Source organism: Chrysochloris asiatica, unplaced genomic scaffold (assembly GCF_000296735.1).
Source record: "Chrysochloris asiatica unplaced genomic scaffold, ChrAsi1.0 scaffold00006, whole genome shotgun sequence".
Taxonomy (NCBI): domain Eukaryota; kingdom Metazoa; phylum Chordata; class Mammalia; order Afrosoricida; family Chrysochloridae; genus Chrysochloris; species Chrysochloris asiatica.
The window spans coordinates 39583294-39611282 of NW_006408524.1; the positions used below are offsets into that span (position 1 = coordinate 39583294).

Sequence of the window (27989 nt, forward strand, 5' to 3'; positions counted from 1 at the left end):
TGTTCAGCTCTTTTATTTACTTATTTCTTCCATGGACTTTAGTTTATTTTCATTCAAGAGCAAATTTCAGAGTCTTCTGGCATGCATTTTTGTATTTTTTTTTCTTTCCTGACTTTTTAATGACCTTTTGCTTTCTTGTATGATGTTCTTGATAACATCTTAAAACTCCTTTGGTCTTCATTAGAGTCTAATGTATCAAATCTATTGAGATAATCTCTTAATTAAGGTGAGAAATAGTCAAGGTTATATATTGGCTCTCTCAGGTTTATTTTAATTTTCTTCATTTTCAGCCTGAACTTACATGTGAGCAATTGATGGTCTGTTCCACAATTGACTACTGGCCTCGTTATGACTGATGATAATGAACTTCCCCATTGTCTTTTCCCACAGATGTAGTAGATTCTATTCCATCTGGTGATGCCCACATGCATAGTTACTATTTATATTGTCATTGGTCTTGAAAAATTTGGTCATGCAATCTCCATATGGTTTCTATCACTTAGGCCATGTTTTCACATTATTTATCCTTCCTCTTTGTTTCTGACTTTTGTTTTTCAATCTCCAGTAATTAGAAATGCATCTTGATTGCATGTTTGATCAATTTCAGACTGAAGAAGTGGGTAGAATTTTTAACTTTTCCATCACTAGTGCTTGTTGCATACACTTGAATAATAGTGCCATTAACTGGTTTCCTTGTAGGCATTTGGCTATTATCATATCACAGACAGCATTGTCTTCATAATTGGCAAAATAGAATCCTGATGTGGCACTGTAGGGTAAGCACTAGACTGCTAACCTCAAGGTCACTTGTTCAATTCCACCATCCACTCCTCAGAAACATAAAAGGTCATTATGAGTCGGAATGGACTCAACAGTGTGTAATAAATAACAAGTGACCAAAATACTTGAAATATTGTTTTTGACAATGGATACAACCCCATTCCTCTTTAACTTGTCATTTCTGACATAGTAAACCATATTATCTGATTCAAAATATTCAATACCTCTCCATTTTAATGCCTAGAGTCTCAATCTTTTTGCTTTTCATTTCATTTTTAACAGCTTCCAATTTTCTTAGATTTATACTTATTACATTCCATGTCCTGATTATTAATGGATGTTTGCAACTCTCTCTTCCCATTTTGAGTTGTGCCAGGTCAGCAAATGAAGGTCCTGAAAGCTTTGATCCATCTGTGTCATTAAGGTCAACTCACTTTGAGGAGTCAACACTTCCCCAGTCATATTTTGAGTGACTTGAAACCTATTCTAACACTATACCTGACAGTATTTTGTTGCTATTCATGAGATTTTCAGTGGCTAACTATTAAGATTTGCTTTACCTCTTCCTTCTTCTGTTTCAGTCTGGAAGCTCCTCTGAAACCTTTCCACGATGGGTCAGCTTGCTGAAATTTAAAATAATTTATCACTATAACACACGTCACCATAGTATGACAAACTTACAGATGAGTGGTAGACTTTCTGTAGTTCATGCTTTCTTTCTGCAATTTAGGAAGAGGTTGAAGCCAATTCTGGGCATATATAATTAGTTTCTAAGCCTGAAAGTGTATATAGAAACTTCTAAGAAGTTTGCATACACCCAGAAGATATGTCCTTGTTGTGTTTTTGTGTTAAGTGTTTTGAACTCGATAGTGAAAGGAATTAATTTTTTTCTAGATTTGACTTAGGTAATAAGCTATATATTCTAATTCTATGAGTTTTACTGCCTTTGATTTTTTAAAAAAAACTTTACTCTTTAATAATACAGTCTCCCTTTCCATCATTATGGACTACTAAATGCAATGAAAAATCAGTTAAGAATTGTACTATTATACGTATTGTTCTTAAGTGCTGTCTAGTCACTTAACAGCTCATAGCTATCCTTTATAGGGTTTCTGAGGAGTGGCTGGTGGGTGTGAACCACTGACCTTGTGGTTAACAGTCTAATGCTTACCCTACAGTGTCACACCAGGATTCTCTCTTGTAGGTATTTCTAAATACCTATATCCTCCCCATTGCCATTGAGTCCATTCCAACTCCTAGAAACTCCTTTGAGGGGTTTGGAGGTTGTAAATCTGCATGAGGAGTCCTTGGATGGCACAGTAGGATAAGTATTACACTGCTAATCACAAGATCTCGGTGGTTCAAACTCACCATCAGCGCCTCAGAATCCCTGTACCGGGTAGCTATGAGTTGGAACCAATTGAATGGAACTTAATAACAGCAGCAATCAATACAGGTATTTGGAAACTTGGTGGCACTGTAGGATAAGCACTGGACTGCTAGCCACAAGGTAGAGTTTGAACCACTGACTTTGTCATTAGCAGTCCAGTGTTTATCTTATATCCCCACACCAGGACTCCAGTAATCATACATATTTAAATTGTTATTAATCTCATTAGGTTGATAAAAACAAGTCTGAATATATTTCAAAAAGTCAGCTTTGTCAACAGGAACTGAAGGAGTATTACATCATACTCTGTTATGCACAGTTTACTTTTGAATATAGGCCCCCGTGTGATAAGCAAGTTCCTTTAAGAAAATGAATAGAACATTCTCTATCAATTCATTCTTATCATATAATTATTTGTACAAATATCATAAAAAGTAATTAACTTGTATTTCACTGAATCTGGATCTATATGACTCAATTAATCACGTTACTAAACTGCTATTGTTATTAAGTGCTGACGAGTCAGTCCTGACTCATAGAGACTCCATATAAGGTTTCTGTGGCTGTACATCTTTGTGGGAGCAGAAAACCTCATCCTTCTTCTGGGGAGTGACTGTTGGGCCTCGAACTGCTGACTTTGTAGTTCACAGTCCAGTGCTTGTCCTGCTATTAGATTGCTTCATGAATAGGGTGGTAGTAGAGCAAGGAGGATAAATAGTGAAAAACTGAGACGATTCGACGACTGATTATCACTGGTGGTACAAGTAAGATATTTTTTGCATGTTGAAGAAAATGATTGGTCTGATATTTTGATATGACTCTGTGGATATTTTGTTTTGTTTTGGTTTGGTTTGGTTAGGTTAGGTTTGTGTTATAATTCAAAATAAACTTTTACCTAGGATATACCTTTTTTCAAGTGTAAAGTACAAGAAATAATGAATATTTTCAGTGTGAATTTATATTCCAGATCTAGTATAGTGGTTTTCAATTAGATTTTGACCACCACCTTGCAGACTTCATCTGTAATAACAGCTCACTATAACTGTGATTCTCAAATTTGCAAAAGGATTTAGAACCTCAGAGCAAGGCTGTTTCCTTTGGAAAAAACAAAAGAAACAAAAATCAAAAAAAAGGGGGGAGGGGGGGAACCCCACAGTTCTTGAGACTGAAATGTCCAATCGAAAAGCTTGACTAGCAAATTGGATAAATTCTTCTTAAGACAATTTCCCATTTAAATGTGCAAATTACTAGTATCAAGTGTATTGTTATATAAATGTTCCTTACTCCATCCACAATCCCCAAGTCTATATAAAGATCATTATTGGCTGCTTTCCTATACCTATTACTTGTACAGCTTTACTAATAAAATGACAGAATAGCTATAATTTTGAATGGCTTATAAAACACTGATACACATATTTAACAAGGACTAAATATGACTCCTGGTGTGGCTCTGTAGGATCAGCACTGGACTGCAAACCACTCAAGGTCAGCAGCTCAAACTTCCCAGCTGCTCCTGTGAAACCCAGTACAGGATCTACATGAGTCAGACCCAACTTGATGGTATTTAACAACTACAACAAATATACTGCTGTTTGGTGGTTTCATACTCGTTCTTTCTTCAGAATATGAAACAATTTATTTAAATCTAAGCTGTATAAATGTTTCTTTACATTTTGATATTGTACAGACACAGGTAAATTATGTTCTTCATTTAAACAAGTTAATAAGTTTACTCAGTGTAGCCAAAAATAAACTCAGTCATACTTTAATATTTCTCTTTTGCTACAAACCATGCTGTGCTACTAGTGAACACACCAAGCCCTCACATTACTTGTCTTCAATAAAACATTATTATCTTTTGGCATCCTCTTGCACTAGGGGAAATAAAAAGTCACATGTGGAGAAGTTCTAAACGCTAGACATAAATGATCCTTGGAGGGCAATTTTTATCCTCCGCGGAAGTATTGCAGACTTCTTCCATTAGTATAGTCCCAGGGAGCAAAAGGTTAGAGAACTGGGGCTGCCAGCTATACCTGAACACATAAGTCAATATTTCCTCAAAGAGACGAGGGAGCATGAGGGTGCATTCACATGTGCATTAAAGTATCTGAGACGAAAAACAACATTTGTAATATTTTACGTTGAAATATACTGTACAGATGGTGACATTTTGTTTGTGGTTGTAGGGAAGTAAAGAAGGCAGTTTCCAGATTCCCCCTCAACACCTACCATTTGGCATAGGCTGTGGGAGGTTGAAGAAAATGGAGCAAGTTTTGCCTCAGTTGAAACAGCTGGGAAACAGATGGAAGTTAATGTGAAATTTGCCAAAAGCCTCATCCAAGTCTCCCACCCATCCCCCCCCCCCCACACACACACAAAACAAAAACAAAAAACTAGGCAGGTAAGAGTAGCAGAGACTAGGCCAGATAATGATATGCTTTGGGAATTATATATATAAAAAGAAAATTTAAAGTACCAAAAATGTTAAACACCTATGTTCATAGGATTGTACATCCAGGAATATAATTCAAAGAAGCATGGGTTTAATACGAGTAAAACAGTAGGAGCATTGTGGTGAAACCCACAACAGAATCACAGATACAAGGATAAAATTAAGCATAGAATTTATTGGCACTGGTGCTACCCCGACTACACTGACATTCTCTTTCTCCAGTTATCATTGTTATTGTTTTTGTTAAGTGCTGTCAAGTTGGTTGTGAGTCATAGCGACTCAAACCCTATAGTTTCCAAGGGGCAGTTTGTGGGTTAGAACTGCTGACCTCGTGGTTCGCTGTCCAGTGCTGATCCTGTAGCGCCACACACAGGGTTCCGGTGATATGTCAAGGGACATATCCACTTTTCACCATAGTAATTTCATTATTCCATCTGTAATTTTTGTAAATGTAACTATGCACAGCTGTTTTAGCCACTGGATTTTACTAGGTGAACAATTGTGGTTTGGAATCCAGGCATTCAGTACTTTCTTTTGGATTTAAATATTGAATATCAGCCAGGCTTTTGTTCAAATCCAGTGAGTAGTTGTACAATCTTCCTGTAATATATTCTGCCATCACTCATCTGTCTGTTTGCCATACGGTGGTGACTTGCATTTTGCTCAATAATGGAAGCTATGCCACCAGTATTTCAAATACCAGCAGGGTCATCCTTGGTGGACAGGTTTCAGCAGAGCTTCCAGACATACTAAGAGGATGTGATGATTTACTTCTGAAAATATTGGCCCATGAAAAACTTTATCAGTAGCAACAGAACATTGTCTGGTATTGTGCCAGAAGATGAACATCTCAGTTTGGAAGGCATTTAAAATACAACTAGGGAAGAGCTGCCTCCTAAATGCAGAGTCAACTTTAATGATGTGGATGGGGTAAAGCTTTTGAAACTTTCATTTGCTGATGTGGTGTAACTCAACATGAGATGAAACAGTTGCAAACATCTATTAATAATCAAAATCCAAGAAAATCTGAAGTTGTGAAAATGAAATGGAGTGCATAAGGAATAAATCATAGGCATTGACCATTTTGAATCTAACAAAGATGTGGTCTACTATGCCAGGAATTGAAATGGAATGACATTGTATTCAGTGTCAGAAAGAGCATTTATTTCTAGATAAATGTTGAAGTAAAACACTGAGAGTGACAGATAATATTTATCTACCTACAAGAAATACCAGTTAATATAACTGTTATTCATATTTACACACCAACCATAGACTCCCTATGAATCAGAATCGGCTCAATGGCAGTGGATTTTTGGGTCCTGGTATGGTGCTATAGGATAAGCACTGGACTACAAACTGCAAAGTTGTTGGTCCAAACCCTTCAGTCAATACTAGGAAACCCTATACGGGGTCACTACGAGTTTGAACCAAATTGATGGCACTTAACAGCAACTACAATGATTTATTCATCTCAAATACGTCTTTTCAACAATATAAATTAGGTATACATGTTTATCTCACGGCATGGAATACACAGGAATCAATCTGACTGTTAGGTGCTACTGAATTGGTTCTAACTTACAGTGACCCTATGTACAACAGAACAAGACATTGTATGGTCTTATGCCTGTCTCTCAATTGCTCTTATGTTTGAGTCCACTGTTGCAGTGTACATCAGTGAAAAGAGACTTTTGGAGAAGCTCAATATCATTAATCAGAACAAGGCCAGAGGCTGACTACAGATTAGAGCAATTGCTCATATCCAAGATCAAGTTGAAGCTAAAGACAATTTAAACAAGTACATGAGAGCCAAAGTACTCTATATAATGATCAGTATATCTCAAAGAGATTAAGCGATCATCTCAAGAGCAGATTAGGTTCACTGCACACTGATGACCGAAAACCAGACCAGTTGTGGGATGAGATACATGAAAATAGCAAACATACATGAAAATAGCAAAATATATGAAAAATACAGGAGAAAAAGAAAGACTAAACTGGATGTCAGAAGAGACATTGAAACTTGCTCATGAACGCTGAATAGCTAAAGAGAATAGAAGTGATGTAAAAGAACTGATCAAAATGTTTCAAAGGGTGACTCTAGAAGACAAAATATTATAATGAAATGTGCAAAGACCTGGAGTTAGAAAACCCAAAGAAAAGAAGAGCACACTCAGGATTTCTCAAGTTGAAAGAACTGAAGAAAACAATTGAGCCTTGAGTTGCAATATTGAATGATTCTATGGGGAAAATATTGAACAACATATTCCAAGAGTAGAATGGAAGGAAAACACATTCATGGGATTAAAAATAATTGGTCAAATCTCAGCCAACTGGCATACAATCAAAAACCAAAAGTGCTGTGAAATGACTGGTTTACAAGTTTAAGAGGGAATGTAGTTTAAGAGTGTGCAGGGGAAGATAGAGTCCCCACTGAATAGTTTTTGTCTTGTCTAGGTGGGTCTGGTGAAAAGAAATAGGGACAAGATTCTTATGATTCATTAGTGATTGTTATCATGACTAATTGTGACTGTCACAATCGTAAAGGTAGAAGTTTTGTAACAAAAATGGAGGAGTAGTTAATCTTACAGTCCAGAAACAGAGTACCTTAGGACCATCATGGGAGAAGAGCATGAGCAGAATGTGGGACCCTATCCAGAGAAGCAGGGGCACCAGAGATGGAGGCAGAGATGGGAACTTGGAGAGAGGGAGCAGCTGAGGACTCTAGATTCATGGAAAGAGAGAGACTGAGAGCTGGCGGCCAGGAAGCAGGCTTGCAGAATGTGCCCTTTGGGGTTTTAAATTATCATATATGCCTGAGTATTTAAAAAAAAAAAAAAGTTAAAATAAATAGAAGTATTGTTAACTGATAGTACATGGAGGAGATTATAATCAGTATAATGAAATCAAGTAAATGATTTGTTGAATGTAAAACTGATGATTTGCCCTGTGAACTTTCACTCAATTTACAATAAAAACAACAACAACAAAAAAGAACCAATAGTGCTGAAAAAAGAAGTCCAAGCTACACTAAGGACATTGCTGAAAAACAAATCTTCAGGAGTTGACTGCATACCAAATGAGATATTTCAACAATAGGATGAAGTATTGAAAGGTTCTCATTTGTACATGCCAAGAAATTTGAGATAGGTACTTGGTCAACTGACTATGAAAGACCAACATAATGGAGTTTCCAAACGTCATGGAAAATACCATTATCCTTTAATTCCATTTTTTCTACAAACTTTTTGATGCTCCCTTGTATCTGTGCCCATTCCAAATGAAAGATAATCCTACAGAATGCATAAATTATCCAACAATATCATTCATATCACAAGAAAGCAAACTTTTGTTGAATATAATTTAAAGATGGTAACAGCAGTACAATAACAGGAAAATTCTTTAAAAATAGGAAAGAAATTGAAGTAGAGTCAAAATAGGACTTGGAAGAATGGATATCATTTCTAATGCCAGCTGGATCTAGGCTGAATGCAGAGAATATGGGAATGATGTTTATCTGTATTTTATTGGTGTGCAAAAACTGTGTGTATCATAATAAATTATAGATATCATTTTGATGAATGGGACATCCAGAACACTTAATTGTGTTCAAACAGAACCTGTTCATGGAACAGTAGGCATTGTTCAAACAGAAGAAGGGAATACTACATGGTTTAAATCATGTAAAGTGTGTGTCAGGCTTGTATCCTTTCACCATTGTTATTCAATATGTTTACTGAGCAAATAATCTAAGAAACAGTACTAAATGAAAAAAAAAAAAACAAAACACTGCATCAGATTAGAGGAATATATATAAACAAGCTGGTATGATATGTAGATTACATAACCTTGCTTACTAAAAGGGAAGAGGATTTGAAGCACTTACTGATGAAGATCAAAGACCATAGTATGGATTATACCTCAACAACACACATACACAAAAACAAAAATCCCCACAACTGGAACATTAAGCAACATTATGACAACACAGAAAATATTGAAATTATCAAAGGTTCATCTTACTTGAATTCATAATCAATGCCCATCGGAGCTGTAATCAAATTTAAAATGATGTATTGTATTGGACAAATCTACTGTAAAATACACTTTCAAAGTGTTAAAAAGCAAAGATGTCACTTAGAGGACTATGCAAGCCATGGTAATTTTATTCACCTCCTGTACATGTGAAAGATGAAGAATGAATATGAGAAACCAAGGAAGAATTGATGCATTTGAATGTTGGTATTAGTGAAGAATGTTGACTAATACCATAGACTACTGTGGCACTGTGGGTTAATGCGCCAGACTGCAAAGCTGTTTGAACTGCAAAATCGGTGGTTCAAGCTCACCAGCTGCTCCTCGGAAACCCCATACAGGGTTGCTATGGGTCGGAATTGACTCGACAGCACTTAACAACAACAACTACTGTAGGTTAATGCACTGAATTGCAAGGTTGGTTTGAGCAGCAAGTTTGGGGATTCAAGCTCACAAGCCACTCCTCGAAAACTCTACACAGGGTTGCTATGAGTTGGAACCGACCTCATGGCACTTAACAACAACAACTAAAAGAATGAGCAAATCTGTTTTGGAAAAATTACAGCAAACAGGTTCCTTAGAATTGAGGATGGGAGACTCTTTCTCACATACTTTGGCCATGTTATCAAGAGGGATCAGTTTCTAGAAAAGGATATCATGCTTAGAAAAGAGTCTTCAAAAGGAGGAAGATCCTTAATGTGCCTGGAACAATGGACTCAAACACATCAATTATTGTGAGAATGGGCTACCACAGGTAGGGTTTCCTTCTACTGAATGTAGGGTCACTATGGGTCAGAACCAACTCATAGGCACCAAACAACAACAACATAAATTCTAAGTTATGATAGGAGTTTATATAGACATGTGACTGTCTGTCCTTTTGAGCTTTGTTCCATGTTTTATGTGTTTGTATGTGGGAGAGTGGTGAAGTACTTTGGAATACTGCAAAAGTTAAAGGAGATAGATTTTACAGGAAAAAAGTAAATAGACGCTAATAAGCTTTCCTCAATGTGAATTTGTTCATTCATACTTACATAAGGGAATGTGCGAACCATGAATCACTCAAATTGAATTGCTCATGAGAAAAAAAAAAAAAAATTCTCTGGCTTTGCAGTCAAATTCCAGACTGCTTTCCTGAAGAAAAAAACTGTCCCCACATAAAGAATAATTAACCACAGACTTCAGACTCAATGTGGCTCCAATTGGCAAAATTTTTTTGATTTACGTGAGAACATGGATCCTTGTGAGAGAGACTTGTTATCTGAATATTCTTTGCTGTGACTGAATTTGTAGTCTGCCAGAACAGCCAATAGTAAAGTCTAAAAAAATTCAGTCATCTGGAAGTTCTGCTCACACAATGCCAGAATAGAGAAATACTTCCAACGACATGGATGCTGGCAAATCTGTAGTTTTGTTTTGTTTTAAAAGAGGATAATGGATTGCAGTTTTCACAGAGAACTAGGTAAGTTGGCATTATGTAAATATGACCTACCTGAGAGTTCACACATAATCTATTACATAACTTGCCTGATTTCAATGGCTTTTTGTAAAATGTAATCATGCTGACTAAAGCTCTGCATGCCCTGCCAAGGTGTGGAGCCAATTAACACAGGGATAAGTGACAAGACCAGAAATATGGACAGTGCATTATGAAGAATTTCAGACATTGTCAGAAACGTGCTCTGTGATCATCAGTCAGAGAAAAAATAATGATGACCAGTGTGCCAAAATCTCGATACAAACCTATTGCTATTGCTGCTTCTAGACCTAGAAAACCTTACGTCTGACCAGCTTAGCTTTTAGTAAGAATCAAACTAAATTGTTTATTTTAGTTTGCCTTGTTTAGTAGATTTCTATTCATACAGACCCTTCCTCCTTTCATTTAGATTCTCTCTTCCACTGATAAAAAGAAAAAAAAATCTGAACAAATAATTTATTTTGAACATCTTAGCATATCTGAGCACTATTGGATGAAAAAACAAATGATATAACTACAAAAGAATAATTATAAACCATACTATAATACAGATGTATTATAGTATGGCATACAATGTATTGTAGAATACATTGTTGATATAAAAAATTAAAGAGTTAGACTTCATAAATTTTGGTTAAGCATTATGCTTCCTGCATCATTCAGGTTCATGGAAGGTTTCACTGTACTCTGATTGGAGTGGACCTGTGGGGAAAAATACTGGACAGCACGGTCAATTTGAACCATAGGTTGGCGGTTCAAAGTCTCCAGCCATTCCTTGGAAACTCTGTACAGGGTCACTATGAGTCGGAACTGACTCGGTGAAACGTATCCACAGTAACAACAATAAATAACCCATTGGATAGAGGCATCTTTAGTTATGTGAACATGCTAAAAAATATTTAAAATACTGAAATATTTCTCAAAAGTACTGAAGCATAACACTATATCTAGATTGTTATTTTATATATTTATCTTTAATTTTTTATTGGGAATTGAGTGAAGATTTACAGAGCAGATCATCAGTTTACATTCAGCAAATTATATACTTCACTTCTTTACAATGATTGCAATCCTCTCCAGGTACCATCAGATAATAGTACTTAACTTTATTTCCTTTAATTCTTACACTCCTCTTGGTGTGTCTTGCTACCTTCATCTTTCTTCTGCCAACCTCTTTCTTGTATATTGCTTGCCCTGTCATCCATGTTAACATGTGTATACCCTCTGTTGTTACTGTTAAGTGAGTCTGTTCCAACTCATAGTGACCCTGTATAGGGTTTCCGAGGAGCCACTGGTGGGTTTGAACCACCAACCTAGCAGATCAAACCGACCTTTTGATCCAGTGCTTATCCTACAGTGCCACATTAAGTCTACCCTCTAGGCCATGAATAATTTCCTCACTTACCTTAGTCCTGGTGTGGTGCTGTGGGTTAATGTGTCAGACTGCAAAGTTGTGTGAACTGCTAGGTCAGCAGTTCAAGCTCACCAGATGCTCCTTGGAGACCCTATACAGGGTAGCTGTGGGTTGGAATCGACTTGATGGCACTTAACAGCAACAATAACTACGGCTTACCCCTTCTGTAACCATCATTGTTGTTAAGTACCATGGAGTCGGTTGACTCATAGCGACCCTGTATAGGGTTTCCAAGACTGCAAATCTTTAAGGGAGCAGAAAGCCTCATAATTCTTCCATGGAGCAGCTGGTAGTTTCGAACTGCTGACCTTGAGGTTAGCAGCCTGATTTGTAATCACTACACTACCAGAGCTCCTTTGTATCTTTTTTGTTTTTGTTTTCATTATTCAAACACACTATTCTTTAGTATACTTAAGACTTCTAACCTAAATCAGGAATATTATGAAGATATATGAATTGTTATTATGTGCTGTCCAGCCAGTGCTGACTTATAGCAGAATTTAACAACAACAACTTTACCAAATCTGATATCCTTTTCCAGGAACTGGACCCTCTTGATAACATGTCCAAAATATGTGAGATGAAATCTCACCACACTTGTTCTAAGAAAACTTTGTCTGTACTTCTTTCAAAACAGGAAAACTTCGTCTGTAATTCTTTCAAAACAGGAAAATTTCATCTGTACTTCTTTCAAATCATGCCAATCCATGGTATATTTCATATTCTTCTCTAGCACCATAATTCAAATGCATCAATTCTTCTACAGTCTTCCTTATTCATTGTCCTTAATTAGTACTTAAAGTGTTATCCTTGCTCTTTAACAAATGTCTTTTGTAGCAGATTTGCCCAATGCAATATGTCGTTTGATTTCTTAACTGCTGCCTCAATGAGCAGTGATTGTGAACTAGTAAGATGAAATCATTTATAACTTCAATACTTTTTGTGTTTGTCATGATGCTGCTTATTGGTCAAACTATGAGAATTTTTGTTTTCTTTATGTTGAGGTGTAACCTATTGCGAAGGCTATGGTCTTATTAAGTACTTAAAAGACCTCTTCCTTTTCAGCAAGTAAGGTTGTGTCATCTGCATATCACAGGTTGTTAATAATAAGTCATCTTTGAACCCTGATGTCCTATTTTTCTTTATATAGGCCAGTTTAGTAGATTATTTGCTAAATCTGAGTAAGTATGGCAAACGGATACAATCCTGACACATCTTTCTTGATTTTAAACTATTAAGCATCCCCTGGTGCTATTCAAATGATAGCCTGTTGTTCTACAATTTTATTATGAGCACAGTTTATTCTGAAACTCCTATTCCTAGCAACATTATCTATAACTCGTTAGTATACATGCAGTCAAATTCCTTTGCATGATAAATAAAGCACAGGTAAACATCTTTCTGGAGCTCTCTGCTTTTAGCCAAGATTCATCTGACATCAGCAAAGATATCCCTCATTCCAAGTTCTGAATCTGGTTTGGGTTTTTGGCAATTCCCTGTAGATGTACTGCTGCAACTGTTTTTGAGTTATTTTCAAACAAAATTTATTTGTTTTTCATATTAATTATATAATTTTGTAATATCTGCATTCTGTTGGTTGACTTTTATTTGGAATGCACACAAATATCAACATCTTCCAATCGAAAATCCAGGCAGCTGTCTCTAAAATTTCTTGACAGAAAAGTGACAGCTTCTAACATTACATCAATTTGTTGAAACTTCTCAATTGGTATTGCATCAATTTTTGGAGACTCGTCTTTCACCAATGCCTTCAGCTTGGACTTTGTCCTTCAGGAATACCTTTAGTATTGGTTTTTGACCATATACTACTTCCTGAAATAGTTGAATGTTGCTCGATTCCTTTTGGTGCAGTGATGATGTCATTCCCATCCTTTCTTTATGTTTTCTGCATCATTTAATTTTTTGCCTTCAATATTACAACACAATGCTTGATTTTTTTCTTTAGTTCTTTCAGTTTGGGAAATGCCATTTTTGTTTTCTAATTCCAGTTCTTTGCACATGTCATCATAATTATTTTATTCATGTCAGTAATCTCTTGAACATTTGAGAAGAAAGAATGAATAATATGCTCCAAGTATTGTTATTTGTACACGGCCTTATAAATTTTGATGTTGCAGACAGTTAGTTTTAGTTACTGTGTTGATGTTTATCTTATATATAAGAAAAGAACTTTTAAAAACTTTTCATTTGTAAAATCATGAGAACCCAATTTTATTAATAAGGATTCCACATTATTTAAAAATATTGTAAAAAATAAAAGAACATCATTATTGCCTTCAAGGCAGACTTTACCTAAATAAAAATGAAAAGATCAGTAAATACACACATATCTTTATTTATGCTTAATCTGAACTTGAATATACTTTAATGATCCTGTTGCATTCAACTAGCTTAAACATATGAATTGTTTAAATATTCATATACTGAATTGCCACTGTTTTTTGTTTGTTTTTTTAGGTTTATTCCTTTCAATCGTATTTAGAGCTTAAGTATATAAACTAAGCCACTTCTTAAGAAAAAGAAGATTGTATCTTAGATAGCTAACTCCTTGAGAGACATTAGTTTATAATTATCACTAGCATATTAAGAGCAGTTAAAATTTCTGTTCATATTTTTAAGAAGAAAATTTGATAATTTTCTAATTAGACTGTTAGTTTACAGCATATGTAAAAAATAAGAACTATTAATAGACCAAGGAGCAGAGATAGCATAGTGGTTACGAATCGGGCTGCTAATCTCATGGTCAGCAGTTGGAAACTACCAGCCGTTCTGCAGGAGAAAGATGAGGCTTTCTGCTCCTATAAAGATTTACAGCCTTGGAAACCCTGTACAGGGTCGCTCAGAGTCGAAACCGACTCCAAGGCACATAATAACAACAACAACAACAATTCATAGACCATACCCTGTAAAGGGGAGGCAGATCTTATTTTCTTTGATCTCTGTCTCCTAGAGCACAATATTTGGAAAGGTATTTGCATAATAAACATTTTTAGCAAGAATGATTGAGTGTGTTTGAATGATTGAAGTTTAATCCTCTTTTCTTTTCTTATTTTCTTTTCAGACTCCCAAGAAGGAAATTATAAATCAGAAGTCAACAGCAAACCCAGGAAGGAAAGGACAGCATTTACCAAAGAACAAATCAGAGAACTTGAAGCAGAATTTGCCCATCATAATTATCTGACCAGACTGAGGCGATATGAGATCGCAGTGAATCTGGATCTCACTGAAAGACAGGTAAAGCAGGAAATTGCCATTATATGAGATTTATTATTGTTTTGGGCCACCAATGTTCTTTTGCCATTTTTGAAATATCTGTGTCTATGGTTCATGTCCAATTGGAAGATTGGTGCAGTGTTCATTGATAAACTTTTACCAAGAAAAATAACAAAAATAAGAATAGTAAAGTGACACTTTAAAGCTGTATTGTTCCCTTGTTCCCATTAAAGAACTCACCTTTATTCTGAGATTGTTATCTTCTTGTATTTTTTTTTTGGTTTTAAACTCTTAACTTTTTTTTTTTTTTTTTAATGCTGTTATGTAATAAGGAATCCTCTTTGCTTATATTTTAGAGTCTTCATACTTGGCATAATAAAAAGTTGGCAATCCAATATTCATTTCCTAACTTTGTCATGATAGAGTACTATATGTTGCAGTAAAAACTTAACCCCAAATAATCAATGGCATAATGTGAAAGAAAACAACTTATTGTTTATTCACTTTGCATACTAACTCCCCAAATGCAGCAATCCAAATAATCACTGAAGGACTCTTTCTAAATCTCTGGCATCTTGGCATGTGATCTGCAAGTAAGGACTCGGAAAGTCACATATTGATTTTTTTAGTTTTCACCTGGAATGACCCATATCATGTTCTTTCATACATTAATGTGAAAAATAAATGCATAAAATGATCAAATAGTCTAGCTTTGGTTCAAAGGAATGGAAAATAATGAGGGAAAGGGCAAATAGATCATAGGTAGGTATTTTTGTCCCATTTATCAAGCTATTTTTGAAATTCTATTAATCTCAGAACTTTAAAATTCTGGTTCCCAATCATTTAGAGAACACTTTGAAATTATTTATGATATACTTGTTGTTATTGTTAAATGCCATTGAGTTGGTTCCAACTCAGGTACAGCATTTTCCTTCTCCTAAAATTTACATGCAGTTTCCTTCAAAAGTGTATGGCATTTGGTATGCTTGAGAGTAGCCTCCAAAATCTTCGTCATCAGGCATTTTTTTAAAAATTTAATTAAGTTAAGATCATAGAAAAAGGAAGGGAATATTCATCTATAGAGATAATGATCTGCAAGAAATGTGACCATGTTTGAAATAGAACATTAATAGAATAAGAAAGTAAAGGTTGTTTCTAATCTATAGAAATGGTAGGAGGCCAGTACTCAGCTCTCAGCCAAGAGAAAAGTCAAACCTCTGTTTCTAATTTGGGCATGATCCATAGTTATCTGTCATTATCTGGTCAGAGGGCAGATGTTCACATTTTTACCTAAAAATAATTTCTTTTAGAAGCAGTTCTGTAAATCTGATTGGGAAATTTGGAGACCCTTTGAAAGGTCTTTCTTCTTCCTAACAGACTTGCCATAGAATTACATGCAATTATATTAATAAATTATGTTGTGTTGTTGTTACGTGCCGTCGAGTCGGTTCCGACCCATAGCGACCCTGTACAGGGTTTCCGAGGGTGTAAATCCTTACGGGAGTAGAAAGCCTCATCTTTCTCCCGCGGAGCAGCTGGTAGTTTCGAACCGCTGACCTTTAGGTTCGCAGCCCGATTCGTAACCACTACGCTACCAGAGCTCCTTAATAAATTATATATATGTGCAAATATATGCACAAACACAATTTTAGGCTTTGTTTAAAAAAGTATTTTAGTAATTTTGTATCAGTTAGCCTATGCTTTATAATAAACCACTCAATAGCCTCCATTGTATTTGTTCACAATATTGTGAGTAAGGGTTTGAGATTGGCTCTGTTGAAGAATTCTACTGGATTTAATTTAGATCATGCAACTGCAGTCAACTGATAGTTAACTAAGAGTTCTTTGGTCTAGACAGCCTGTTCTGTGTGGTTTCATCTTCCAATAGACTAGCCTGGGCTTTTTCACATGTCAGTAGAAACATTTCCAATAGTAATCTGAGGCAAAACAAGCTCCAGTTTACAAGGGCTTCTCAAACTTTTACTTAACATCATGTTTGTGAATACCTCATTGGCCAAAGAAAATTTTGAGACCAAGCCTAATGTTGATATAGTAGGGGACCACATAAGAGGATGAATATAAGGAGTCTAGATTCATTGGATGCCATTACTGAAAAACATCTAACCATGGTTTCATAGGACAACCCTTGGGGGCTAATAAGGCTTCCAAAGAAATAATATTGTGCAGAATAAAAGTTTGGACCATAACTTTCTAGTTATTGTTTTCCATTTAATCTGAAAAAGAGATGTATGTATGTGAAATCTAATTTGCAAATCAAAGCTAAGTTTTTAGAGAGCCACTAGATTTTAATTTTTATTTAAAATAATTTGAATAAGAATCCTAGTTTTGCCACTTGAAAAATGTGTATTCTTAGGTAAACAACAATCTTGCCAAGGTACAACAATTCCAGCAAAACTATCTAGTCTTTTCCTAAGTAGATTTATATGGCATCCTAAGTATGAAAGATGTTTAAAAAATAAATGATAAAATGTAACTATCACCCATGGAGGAAAATTTGTTATGTGTGTTTTATTAATTCTTTTTCAGCATAATATTTGTTGAGTTAGGTGCTGAAAATGGAGTCTTATTAAGTCTTTGCTAGAATTCATAGAAGAATAAAATATTGAGAACATACAAACAATTGTGATGAGTCTTATATTACAAGGAAAGAATGACAGGATTGTGTGGGAGACTGTTTCTGTTTATGCCACATATTCATCAAATGTCAGCACTCTGCACATTATTATTGCTTGTTGTTAGGTGCCTTTCAGTCAGTTTTGACTCATACAAACCCTGCATAAGGGCTTCAAGGAGCAGCTGGTAGATTTGAACCACAACCTTATGGTTAACAGTCTAGTACTTATCCTACAATAACACAATAGGATTCCAGTAAGCACATGCTTGATGTAAAATACTATTTTGGAAGTTTTACTCATCTTTTCTTAGCTTAATTTTCAATTTTTGTACTCTTGAAGCTAAGAAATCACCTTTCCCCGGGATGCCAGAGTTCTAGTCCCAGTAAATACTTTCAGTTTATTTCTAGAAGCTTGGTTTTTAAATTTAGAGACAAATATTTAGAGTAGAATGATTTTCATTCATCTTCATTAAATTTGGATGCAGTAGCTTAATGGGTTACAAGTTGGACTACTAACCGCAAAGTCAGCAGTTTGAAACTACTAGGCACTCCAAAGGAGAACACTGAGGCTTTCTGCTAAATATACAGCCTCAGAAATTGTATGCAGAGTCACTCTGAATCAAAACCAACTCCATGGACCATAATCACCACCACCATTCTATCACTTGGATTTTGCATTTATGTCATGCATGCTTATCTATGTAATCCATATCTTTACTATATACTTTATTTTTTAGGTATTACATTTTTATAGAAATTCCACATGTAAAATAGTCCAGTTAAAGACATGCAACTTTAAAAATTCCATTCTGCAACACTTACTCTTTCCAGGCTTTAAAATGACATGAGCTTTAGTGAAGTAATGTAAATGAATACTCATTACCATCATGCACTACGTGACATCCATTTGAGCAGTGTCTGACTGCATATACATTTGTAGTCCCATAAGGAGTCCTGGTGTGGCTCTGTGGGTTAATGCACTAGACCACAAAGCTGTTTGAACTGCAAGGCTGGCAGTTCAAACTCACCAGCTGCTCCTCGAAAACCCTATCCAAGGTCACTCTGGGTCGGAACTGACTCGATGGCACTTAACAACAACAACAAAGTTATACTGCAGTTCAGAAGCAACAATCAGAGAAGAGGATATGGCAAATGCAACCACTTCCCCACATATATAATACATATATCTCATGTCTCTTGCATACAAAGTAATTGCTATGCTAGATGCACAATGGTAAAATACTTCTATATGTCTTCATAGTTATAACATTTATGTTACTGGCTTATGTATGCAAGGGTTTTTAAAAGTTCATGGGAAAAAATAGAGTTAAAAGATAATAGAATTGTTCTACAAACTTTTTAAAGGTCTCTTCCTATGTACTGCACCACACTTTCTTCCTTAAAAGTTTACTTAGTAATAGTGTATGCTTTAAATCATAGACAGTAGCATTCAATCTCATATAGTATGCATGCCTTGAGTATCATAGTGTTACCTCTGTTTAATATCCTTCTGACAGTATTACTGTGAAGTGTATCATGGCTTCAAAATGCAGCAAAACTACTGCTAGTGGTAATAGCAGCAACAGCCAAAGGAGAAGTATCTATCTGAAAGTGAAAAACAGATCATTGAACAACACATGTGGAAAAGCAACACATGTCACACACACTTAAAAGCAATAAAAAATTCTAGCTGTTAAAGGCATTGGCTCTACTGAACACTACAAGTCTAATGAAAATTAATAGGAGATCTTTTTTAAATATGGAGCTATTACTAATAATGTGGATTGTGGACAAAACACAGCAAAATCCCTTGTAGCACATTGACTGTCATCGCTAAGGTATAAAGTTTGTCACAGATGCTTAAAGAAAACCTATGGTGTTTACACAACATTCACAAGTATATGAAGTTTTTTAAAATACCATGGCTTGGGTCAGGCCATTAGTAGCTATCCTCAGTGAGACAGATTAACACATAGTCCCAACAAGGGATTCAAATATAGCAAGTTTCAAAAAGAAATTTTCACTTTTATTTCAAATGTTTGGTTTATAGTTATTTGTTTCTATAAAATGATGGGTAGATTCATTTTTCTACCAATCCATTTGCCTCTTTGGCCATCTAAAGAAATTCTATGAGTATACTGATAAATATTTTATTTGTTTTCTCTTCTCATAAATTGTAACCTTTAGTGGATAGGTATAGCATCTTTTGAAATAATACATAGGATACTGTCATTAGGTAAACTAGATAAGATAAATAAAAGTACAAAATAATTATAGAAAATAGTAATAGTTATTCTATTCTCATTTGTAATATTTCTGTGTAAGACAAAAATATGATTGATTCCAAACTACATAATTCATACAGAAAAATTATCCTGATAGTTTTTTTCAGCAAAAAAGAGTCAGATTGAAATAAGTATTCTATTTACTTTAAAATTAGTCATCAATAATTTATTGATTGTTGTTATTGTTAAATACCATTGAGTCAATTCCAACTCATAGCGGCTCTGTATAGCGTTTCCAAGGCTATAAATTTTTGCAAGAGTAGAACGCCTCATCTTTCTTCTGTCAAGCAGCTGGTGGATTCTAGCCACCCACGTTGTGGTTCTCAATCCAGTGTTGATTCTACAGAACCTCTGCATTCCCAATATACTCACTAGAAAGACTATAATTAAAAACCATAATTTAGACTTCTTCATAAGAAAATATTATGAAATATGTAAGTAATGAGTGATCACTTTATGTATTCACTATTAAAACAGTGGAATATGATAAATTTTTGTTCACTTTTTTTTTTAATTATGAAGATTTATTGAAAAGTATGTTCTGTATGTAGAGACACTAATAGCATTTAAAACTTAGTTCATGTCACTTTCACTTTGCAAATAATAGTATTCTTACATTACTCAGACTTGGAATAAGTGATTTCTTTTAAAATCTGAGTTGTTAATTGTACTACATTAAAAAAAAAACGAAAAAAAAAACACTTTTAGGATTCTTACTTTCAATCTAAGCTTGTAAAACGAAAAAAAAAAAAAAAGCAAAAACAAAACCCCATTTACCCAAATTTTTCAGAATACCTACAAATCAGGCTGGCTTAAGTCCAAATAAAATAATAAAAATGACAAAATTTATATAACAAGCTCAAAAGTAGAAATATTTGTCTTAATGGTATACACAATATCTCATTCCCACTCTGGATGAGTAGGTCAAAAATTTCAGAAGGCAAACAGAATACAAACAGCATTAAAAGCATGAGATTACTACAGGAAATAAATTGTTGTTACTAGGTGCCTTTGACTTTTTTTTCATGGACTCCCCGCTTTACCAAGCATGATGTGTGTCTCCAAGGACTGATGGATCCCTCCTGACAACATGTCCTAAGAACCAGAGGCAAAGTCTCACCATCCTTGCTTCCAAGGGACATTCTGGTTATATTTTTCCAAGACAGATTTTTTAGTTCTTCTGGCAGTTCTTGGTACTTTCAATATTCTTCTCCAACGCTACAATTTAAATGCATCAATTCTTTGAAGGTCTTCCTTATTCGTTATCTACTTTTCACATGCATATGACATTATTGAAAACATCATGGCTAGTCCTTAAACCGACATCTCTGCTCTTGAACACTTTAAAGAGGTCTTTTGTAGAAAATCTGACTCATGCAAAATGTCATTTGATTTCTTGAGTACTGCTTCCTTGAGTGTTGACTGTGGATCCAAGCAAAATGAAGTCTTTGACAACTTCAGTCTTTTCTACATTATTCATGATGTTATTTCTTGGTCCTGCTGTGAGGATTTTCATTTTCTTTGCATTAAGGTGCAAACCATATTGAAGGCTGTAGTCTTTGATCAGAAGTAAGCCTTTTAAGGCTTCTTCACTTTCAGCAATCAAAGTGTCATCCACATACTACAGGCTGTTAATGAGCCTTCTTCCAACCCTGATGTCACATTCTTCTTTATATTATCCAGCATCTAATATTGTTTGCTTAACATACAGACTGAATAAGTATGGTAAAAGGATACAACCCTGGTGCACACCTTTCCTGATTTTAAAACATTCAGTTCTGCTCTGCCCAAATGACTGCCTCATAGGCATAATTAAGTGTTATGGAAGACCCATCTTTTCAAATCAATAATACACCATTATCCATAATAATTGTAGGCAACTAGCAGTGTAGCACAGTAAGAGTAGGGTACAAAGTTCTATGCCACTTCATAGATGATTATGGGATCTCTTCTAAACTATTACCAATGACCCCCAACTAAAGCAGCAAACAGTTTAAAGAAATTCTATAAAATATGAAGTAAAATATTTCACAAATCAGAATATGACAAAGCTTTCATATATATGCAGTAAAAATTCTATTGTTTGCAAGCCGCCCTGTTGACTGTGACTAACTAGAGGGCAGGGCCTATGTCTTTATTATTTGTGTATTCCTCATTGCAAACCCTCAAACCTTTCACCTGAACAGTAACCTGTCACTAGACATCATGAATAATGAAAAAATGAATATGCTATGTCTTCAAGGAAATGCGAGAATATCTTCACACTACTTAGTTTATAAATGCTGATTATTTCATGAAGGAGTTGTACATATGAATCAAAATAATGAGAATGATTTTTTTATTAAATGAGTTATCATGCATTTGAGTGATTGTGCTCTTGGCAGCTGCTCTTGTGAAACCCTATACAGGGTCACTATGAGTCTGAACAGACTTGAGAGCCCTTAACAACAATGTTGTTGTTGTCAGGTGCCATCGAGTCAGAACCGACTCACAGCGACCCCATGCACAGCAGAACGAAACAATGTCCGATCCTGGGCCAACCTCACTACCGCTGCCACACTAGAGTCCATCAATGATGCCACCTGGCCGATCCATCTCGTTTGGGGTCTTCCTCTTTTTCTCTGACCCTCCATCTTACCCAGCATGACATCCTTCTCCATCAACTGTTCCCTCCTGACAATATGTCCAAAGTATGAGAGACGAAGCTTAGCCATCCTGGCCTCCAAGGAGCACTCTGGCTGCACTTCTTCCAAAACAGATCTACTGGTTCTTTTGGCAGTCCATGGCACTTTTCGTATTCTCCTCCAACAATAGCATCCTAAAAATAAAGCACCAAAAATGAAGGTGGACTGATGAAGTGATACTAAACCATAAGTTATTTATTTATTTATTTATCATTCTGCTATGGGGTTATTATTCTAATGGCAATATTAGTTTTTAATCTGAAATTATTTTTGTAGATTTTTTTGCTAATATTTAGTGTTTTTTCCAACAATATATCCCTTTCATTGTTTCAATACACTTAAATACTATATGCTGTGGTCGTTAAGCACCATTAACTCATACTGACCCTGTATAAGGTTTCCAAGGATGTACATCTTTGCAGGAGCAGAAAACCTCATCTTTTTCCAAAGGAGTGGCTGGTGGGCTCCAACCACTAACCTTGTATTTCGCAGTCCAGTGCTTATCCTCTAGAACTATGACTCCCATAAATGCTATATAGCATATTTTAAAATAAATCTAGAAACAGTGGTTTTTGAAGTTTCCCCTCCATTTTTAAAAGATATACTCATCATGTGTTTGTTGCAGATTTTCTTTCTTTCTATTTCTAACTTTTTGAAACTATCAACTGATAATCAAATGCCAGAAGAAAATAGTATGTAAAATATTTTAATTATTATATAATCACTAAATGCTATAGTTAGCTCTGAAGTATTTTATGTCAGTTTTAAAATAAGTAGAAAATGGTAAAATTTCATCCAGCACACTGTAAAATGCCTTATTCCCACCCACTACCATCAAATTGATTTGAACTCATAGTGACCTATACAAGGTTTCTGAGTGTGTGAATCTTTACAGAAGCAGAAAATCTAATCTTTCTCTGTAGAACAGCTGGTGGGATTAAACTGTTAATCTTGCAGTTAGCAGTCCACTGGTTATTGTACAGCGTCAAATGGAGTCCTTAAAATAGCTTCTGTTATTATTCTTGTGTCATCAAATAGGTTGCAAATCATAGTGACCCTGTATAGGGTTTCACAAGAGCAGCTGGTGGGTTTGAACCGCCAACCTTGCAGTTAGTAATCCAGTGTTTATCCGACAAGGCCACACCACGATTCCAAAATGGTTTATAGTATTTCTAAAATCTATACCATATTCTTTATTTTTTCTCATTTAGAATTGTACATAACAGACTTTTTACTATTATAGAGTTACTGTCCTCTTCCTCTCAGAAAAGGAAATAAGTATAGATGCTAATCAATTTGTTCCTCCCATAATTTTGCCAACATTATTTTAAGTGGATGTTTTAGCTCTTGGTGATGATGATGATGACTTATGGGCTCATTCCATCTGGGCCTGTCCGTGGAGAAAATGTCCCTGTGGAAAATTTTGAAAGGCTCATTATTCCAATAATACAAATATGAAAATTGAAGTAGAGAAAAGTATAATTTTCTCAAATTCACACAAACACTTAGAAGTGAAGCCAAGGGTAGAACCCAGCTCATGTGGAAAAGATCTAATGCAACATCCAATGTCAAGATTGCAAAGGTAATTAAGTTGAGTAGTATAATTAGCTAAATTATAGTACAGGAAAATAGTGTCATATTTGCAAATCTAATTATATTGAGTAGGTGAATTACCTGAATGATAGTAATCATTTGGATGGAACTCACATGTTTTATATGCTTTACTTGTTTTATCCTAAGTGCTTAAGAAAATAAGAGTTTTCAGTATAATGGAGCAAAAAGCAGCATCTGGAGTCAAACAACCCAAGATTTATATATTGGCAGGACATTTTTCCATCTGTGAAATCTGAGACAAGTCACTTAACCTTTCTGTCTCTACTTCCTCATCCACAAAATAAGACTAATGTTAGCCAATATCTGGAAAAAGACATCATGAGTATACATACATAACACACAGTCAGGCCCACAGAGTCGGGTCGCCAACCTCAAGGTCAGAAGTTCAAAACTACCAGCCATTCTGTGGGAGACAGATGAGGCTTTCAACTCCTGTAAGGAGCTCTGGTAGCATAGTGGTTACGAATCAGGCTGCGAACCGCAAGGTCAACAGTTCAAAACTACCAGCTGTTTTGCGGGAGAAAGATGAAGCTTTCTGCTCCTGTAAAGATTTACAGCCTTGTAAACCCTGTACAGAGTCGCTATGGGTCAGAATCAACTCAACAGCAGTTAACAACAACAACAAAAGACATAAAACCTCATAGGGTTGCTATAAAAATTCATAGGGTTGCTATGAATTGGAACCAAGTTCATAGCACAAAACCAACTATGCATACATAATGTCTAGCCCTAAGTTATTGATGTTAAGCACTGTCGAGTTAGTTTGACTCATAGAGACCCTATGTAGAGTTTCTAAGGCTGTAACCTTTTTGCAAGCAGAAAATTTCATCTTTCTCCTGTGAGTGAGGAATCTGGTGGGTTCAACTGCTAATCTTGTAATGAGCAGTCCAGTGTTTAACCTATGGACCCCCCCCCCCCCCCCCACTCCCAGACCTAAGTAATATGCAATAAAAGGCAAGCATTCATTATTTTGGTCATTTTTGTTGTAGTACATGAACACATATTAGTTAGTTCCTTTTGAGATTTGAAACTATCTCTTCTACTTTATTTTCTTATTGTCAATGGAGGTGTAGTGTATGATGCAAGATTTCAATTATGATCTAATAATTGTTATTGAGTGGCCATTAGTCAAGTCCAACTCATAGCTGTCCTATGTGACAAAGTAGAAGTGCTCCAGAGCGGTTTGGGATATCTTTTTTTTTAATTTTTATTTCTTCTCTTTTTTTATTACCACAAGAGTCCTATCCCCATCTCCTTTCATCAGCTCCACCCAGACAAATTGGCTACTACTCAGTGGAGATTCTACCTTCTTCCACAACCTCTGGATCTAGGCACCCTCTTGAAAGCTTGTAGCCCCCCATTTTGGGTAGCCATTGTCTAAGTTGCCCATCCCTGTCTACCCTGTGTATCAAGGGGTGGGAATGATCCTTGCTGTAAAGATTTGCTCCCTCTTTTGAGCTACTGCATCTATAGGTGTAGGTCAAGTTCATCAAAATGTATCAGATTACTCTTGTTTTCCTCTTCATTCTTCTTCTAGTTGAGCTCTGATCCTCCGGCCATTGGAGCCAAGTCAAGTAGGTATTACCTGCAAGTGTGGGTGTTCTTGTGCATATGCCCTCACTTCTTATCAGCTGGACGCTTCACTCTCCACTCTAGTCCTCTGTGGGTATGTCACTGACTCTGGGCCCAGGAGTTCCCAGGTCTTGCCACACAACTGGCCAACCAGGTCTCCACCAGGGTTCACAGGAGTCTATTAAACATGGAAGGACTTAGCTTGCAGCTTCATTGTTGTTTTTCTGTCTCTTCCTCTTATCCATGACCACCGTGGTCACCAGTCAGAGTGCATATCTGCTCGTGTATTCCCACTGAGTCTTAGTCTTGGAAGGGGATTTGCCCTGAGGGGACCCGACCACTTGACTTGATGTCTCCTGGGCGAGAAATTTGCTTGTTCTTGTAGTAATCAGTCAGACTGCTGTTATTGTTTGTATTTTTCCTGTCAGTCTTCCTTTCAAGAAGTATCTTCTGTTCTTCTAGCCACTCCAGGCTGGTCTGCTTATCCTTTCCAGTGGAAATTTCCCACCTCAAAAGATTCTGGATGTGATTCAGGCTTCCACCTATGGTCTTATGCAATGCAGAGGCTCCACAGGAAGCCTCCTTCACTGGGCAAGCTGTAGCCCCATTTTAGGAATTCCAATCAGATATAAGCAGAAGATGGACTTACACACTTTCTATGGTGATATTTCTGTTGATTCCTTTCTCTCCCCCTCAAGTGTCTATTTTATAATGGTATGCAAGGGAAACCAAGATTCAAAAGACATCCAAGCTTCTTAACATTTTTTCCCCCCTTTTACCTTTCAAACCATGCCTCAATCCCTGTATCCCAGAGCCCTGTTGTTCCAAGGTTGTGCATTCATCATTCTTTTCCTCTGTCCCACTTAGCCCATGCAAACCTGCCTAACTGTTCTTCCATCACCTTATTGGCTATCATCTTTATGGGAGCAGATTTCCAGGCCTGTCTCTCACAGATCCATTAAGTGGGTTTTAGCTGCTGAACTTTGGTTAGCAGCTAGCACTCCAGTGGTGAGAACAGCCTTACTCTTTTAAGACTGATTTATTTTCTGCTTCAGTTTTTTTTGTTGTTGTTAAAACCACGTGTTTTCAATAATTAAAGACATTTTGAATGGAATTTTTAAAAAGCAGGGTTTGTTTTGTTTTGTTTTTGAGGTAGTGTGAATTTGGATACAGCAAGTGGGACATATATATCCTGAGTTGTCTCTCTTGCTGAGGTTGGTGCAATGAGGACAATTACTTCAGATTCATTCAGTAATATTGGTTCCCTGATGGCAGCATGCACTATATGTGGGATAATAGCTTCCTATTAGCCTCTGAATGTGGAAACTATACATAGAAGATAGACCTCAAATAGGGTGAATGGTTAATGGTGCAAGTGTCTGATAAAACTACATTAATTCAGATTATGATGGATATTTGATTACTGAAATTTACACAACTTTGAATATTTAATACATATTTCTTAGCTTTCTTTTTAGCACTGTATTTGCAGAAAACTCTGTTTCTAAAATGAAAAGTAAGACTATTCATGATATTCCTAAAGAAGTAGAAGAAAAGTATGCCTAACAAATAGAAAAAGAAAGCATATTTTTAAAATTTTACAGTACTTAAGATAGTGTGATTTTGTCACTGAGATAGAAAAATTAGCTAAGGAAATAAAATATAGAGCACATGCATATATGAAAACTTGATTTCATATATGAGGTGGTACAGTGATCGCTGGGTAAAGGTAAACTATTTAATAATGATCCAGGGGCCTGTTATTTGTAAGAAAAAATTTCAATTTAGATCTTTCTTTATACTAATATAAATACTTCATGGATTAAGAACTTCAATTTGAAAGCAAGCCTTTTAAATTAATAAAAGAAACCATGGAAGAATATTTTTTAATCTTCAGCAAGAAACTATATTTTCAAAGAAGATTTAAAACTGCTAGCCATAAAAGAAACAATTGATAAATTTGAATTCATTATTACTAAAAGTGTCTGATTAGCAAAATATACTGTAAGGACAGTAAAAAGACAGACCATAAATTGACTGAAGATTGCAGAAGCCATATAACCACAATAAATTAAATAAGTGTCCAGAACATCCTGATGTTCTCCAATCACAAGGTTGGTGGTTCACATCCAAGACTTGGTCCTCAGAAACCTCATACTGTGCCTCTATGAGTGGGAGTTGACTTGACAGCACTTAACAACAACATAGTGAATGAAAAGATCAACGGTGCTGTAATGGGTTAAATGTTGTGCTATTAACTGAAAGGTCAGTGGCCTGAACTTACCAGGCATTCGTGGGAGACAGATTTAGTCTCAGAAACCTTGTGGGCCAGTTCTGTTCTGTCCTACAGGGTTGTTATAAGTTGAAACCCAAACACTGACAGTGAATTTAGTGTTTTGGTATAAAGAATT

The 27989-nt window shown here is 35.8% G+C and overlaps 1 protein-coding gene across 1 annotated transcript in view; it reads left to right on the top strand.

Moving 5' to 3' along the window:
• The window catches only part of MEOX2 (mesenchyme homeobox 2), a 101695-nt gene that overhangs the window by 68898 nt on the left and 4808 nt on the right, over nt 1-27989 (top strand). Inside the window, exon 2 of the mRNA XM_006832247.1 lies at nt 14637-14809. Within this exon, the coding sequence (XP_006832310.1) occupies nt 14637-14809 (173 nt within the window). The remainder of the gene's footprint in view (nt 1-14636; nt 14810-27989) is intronic.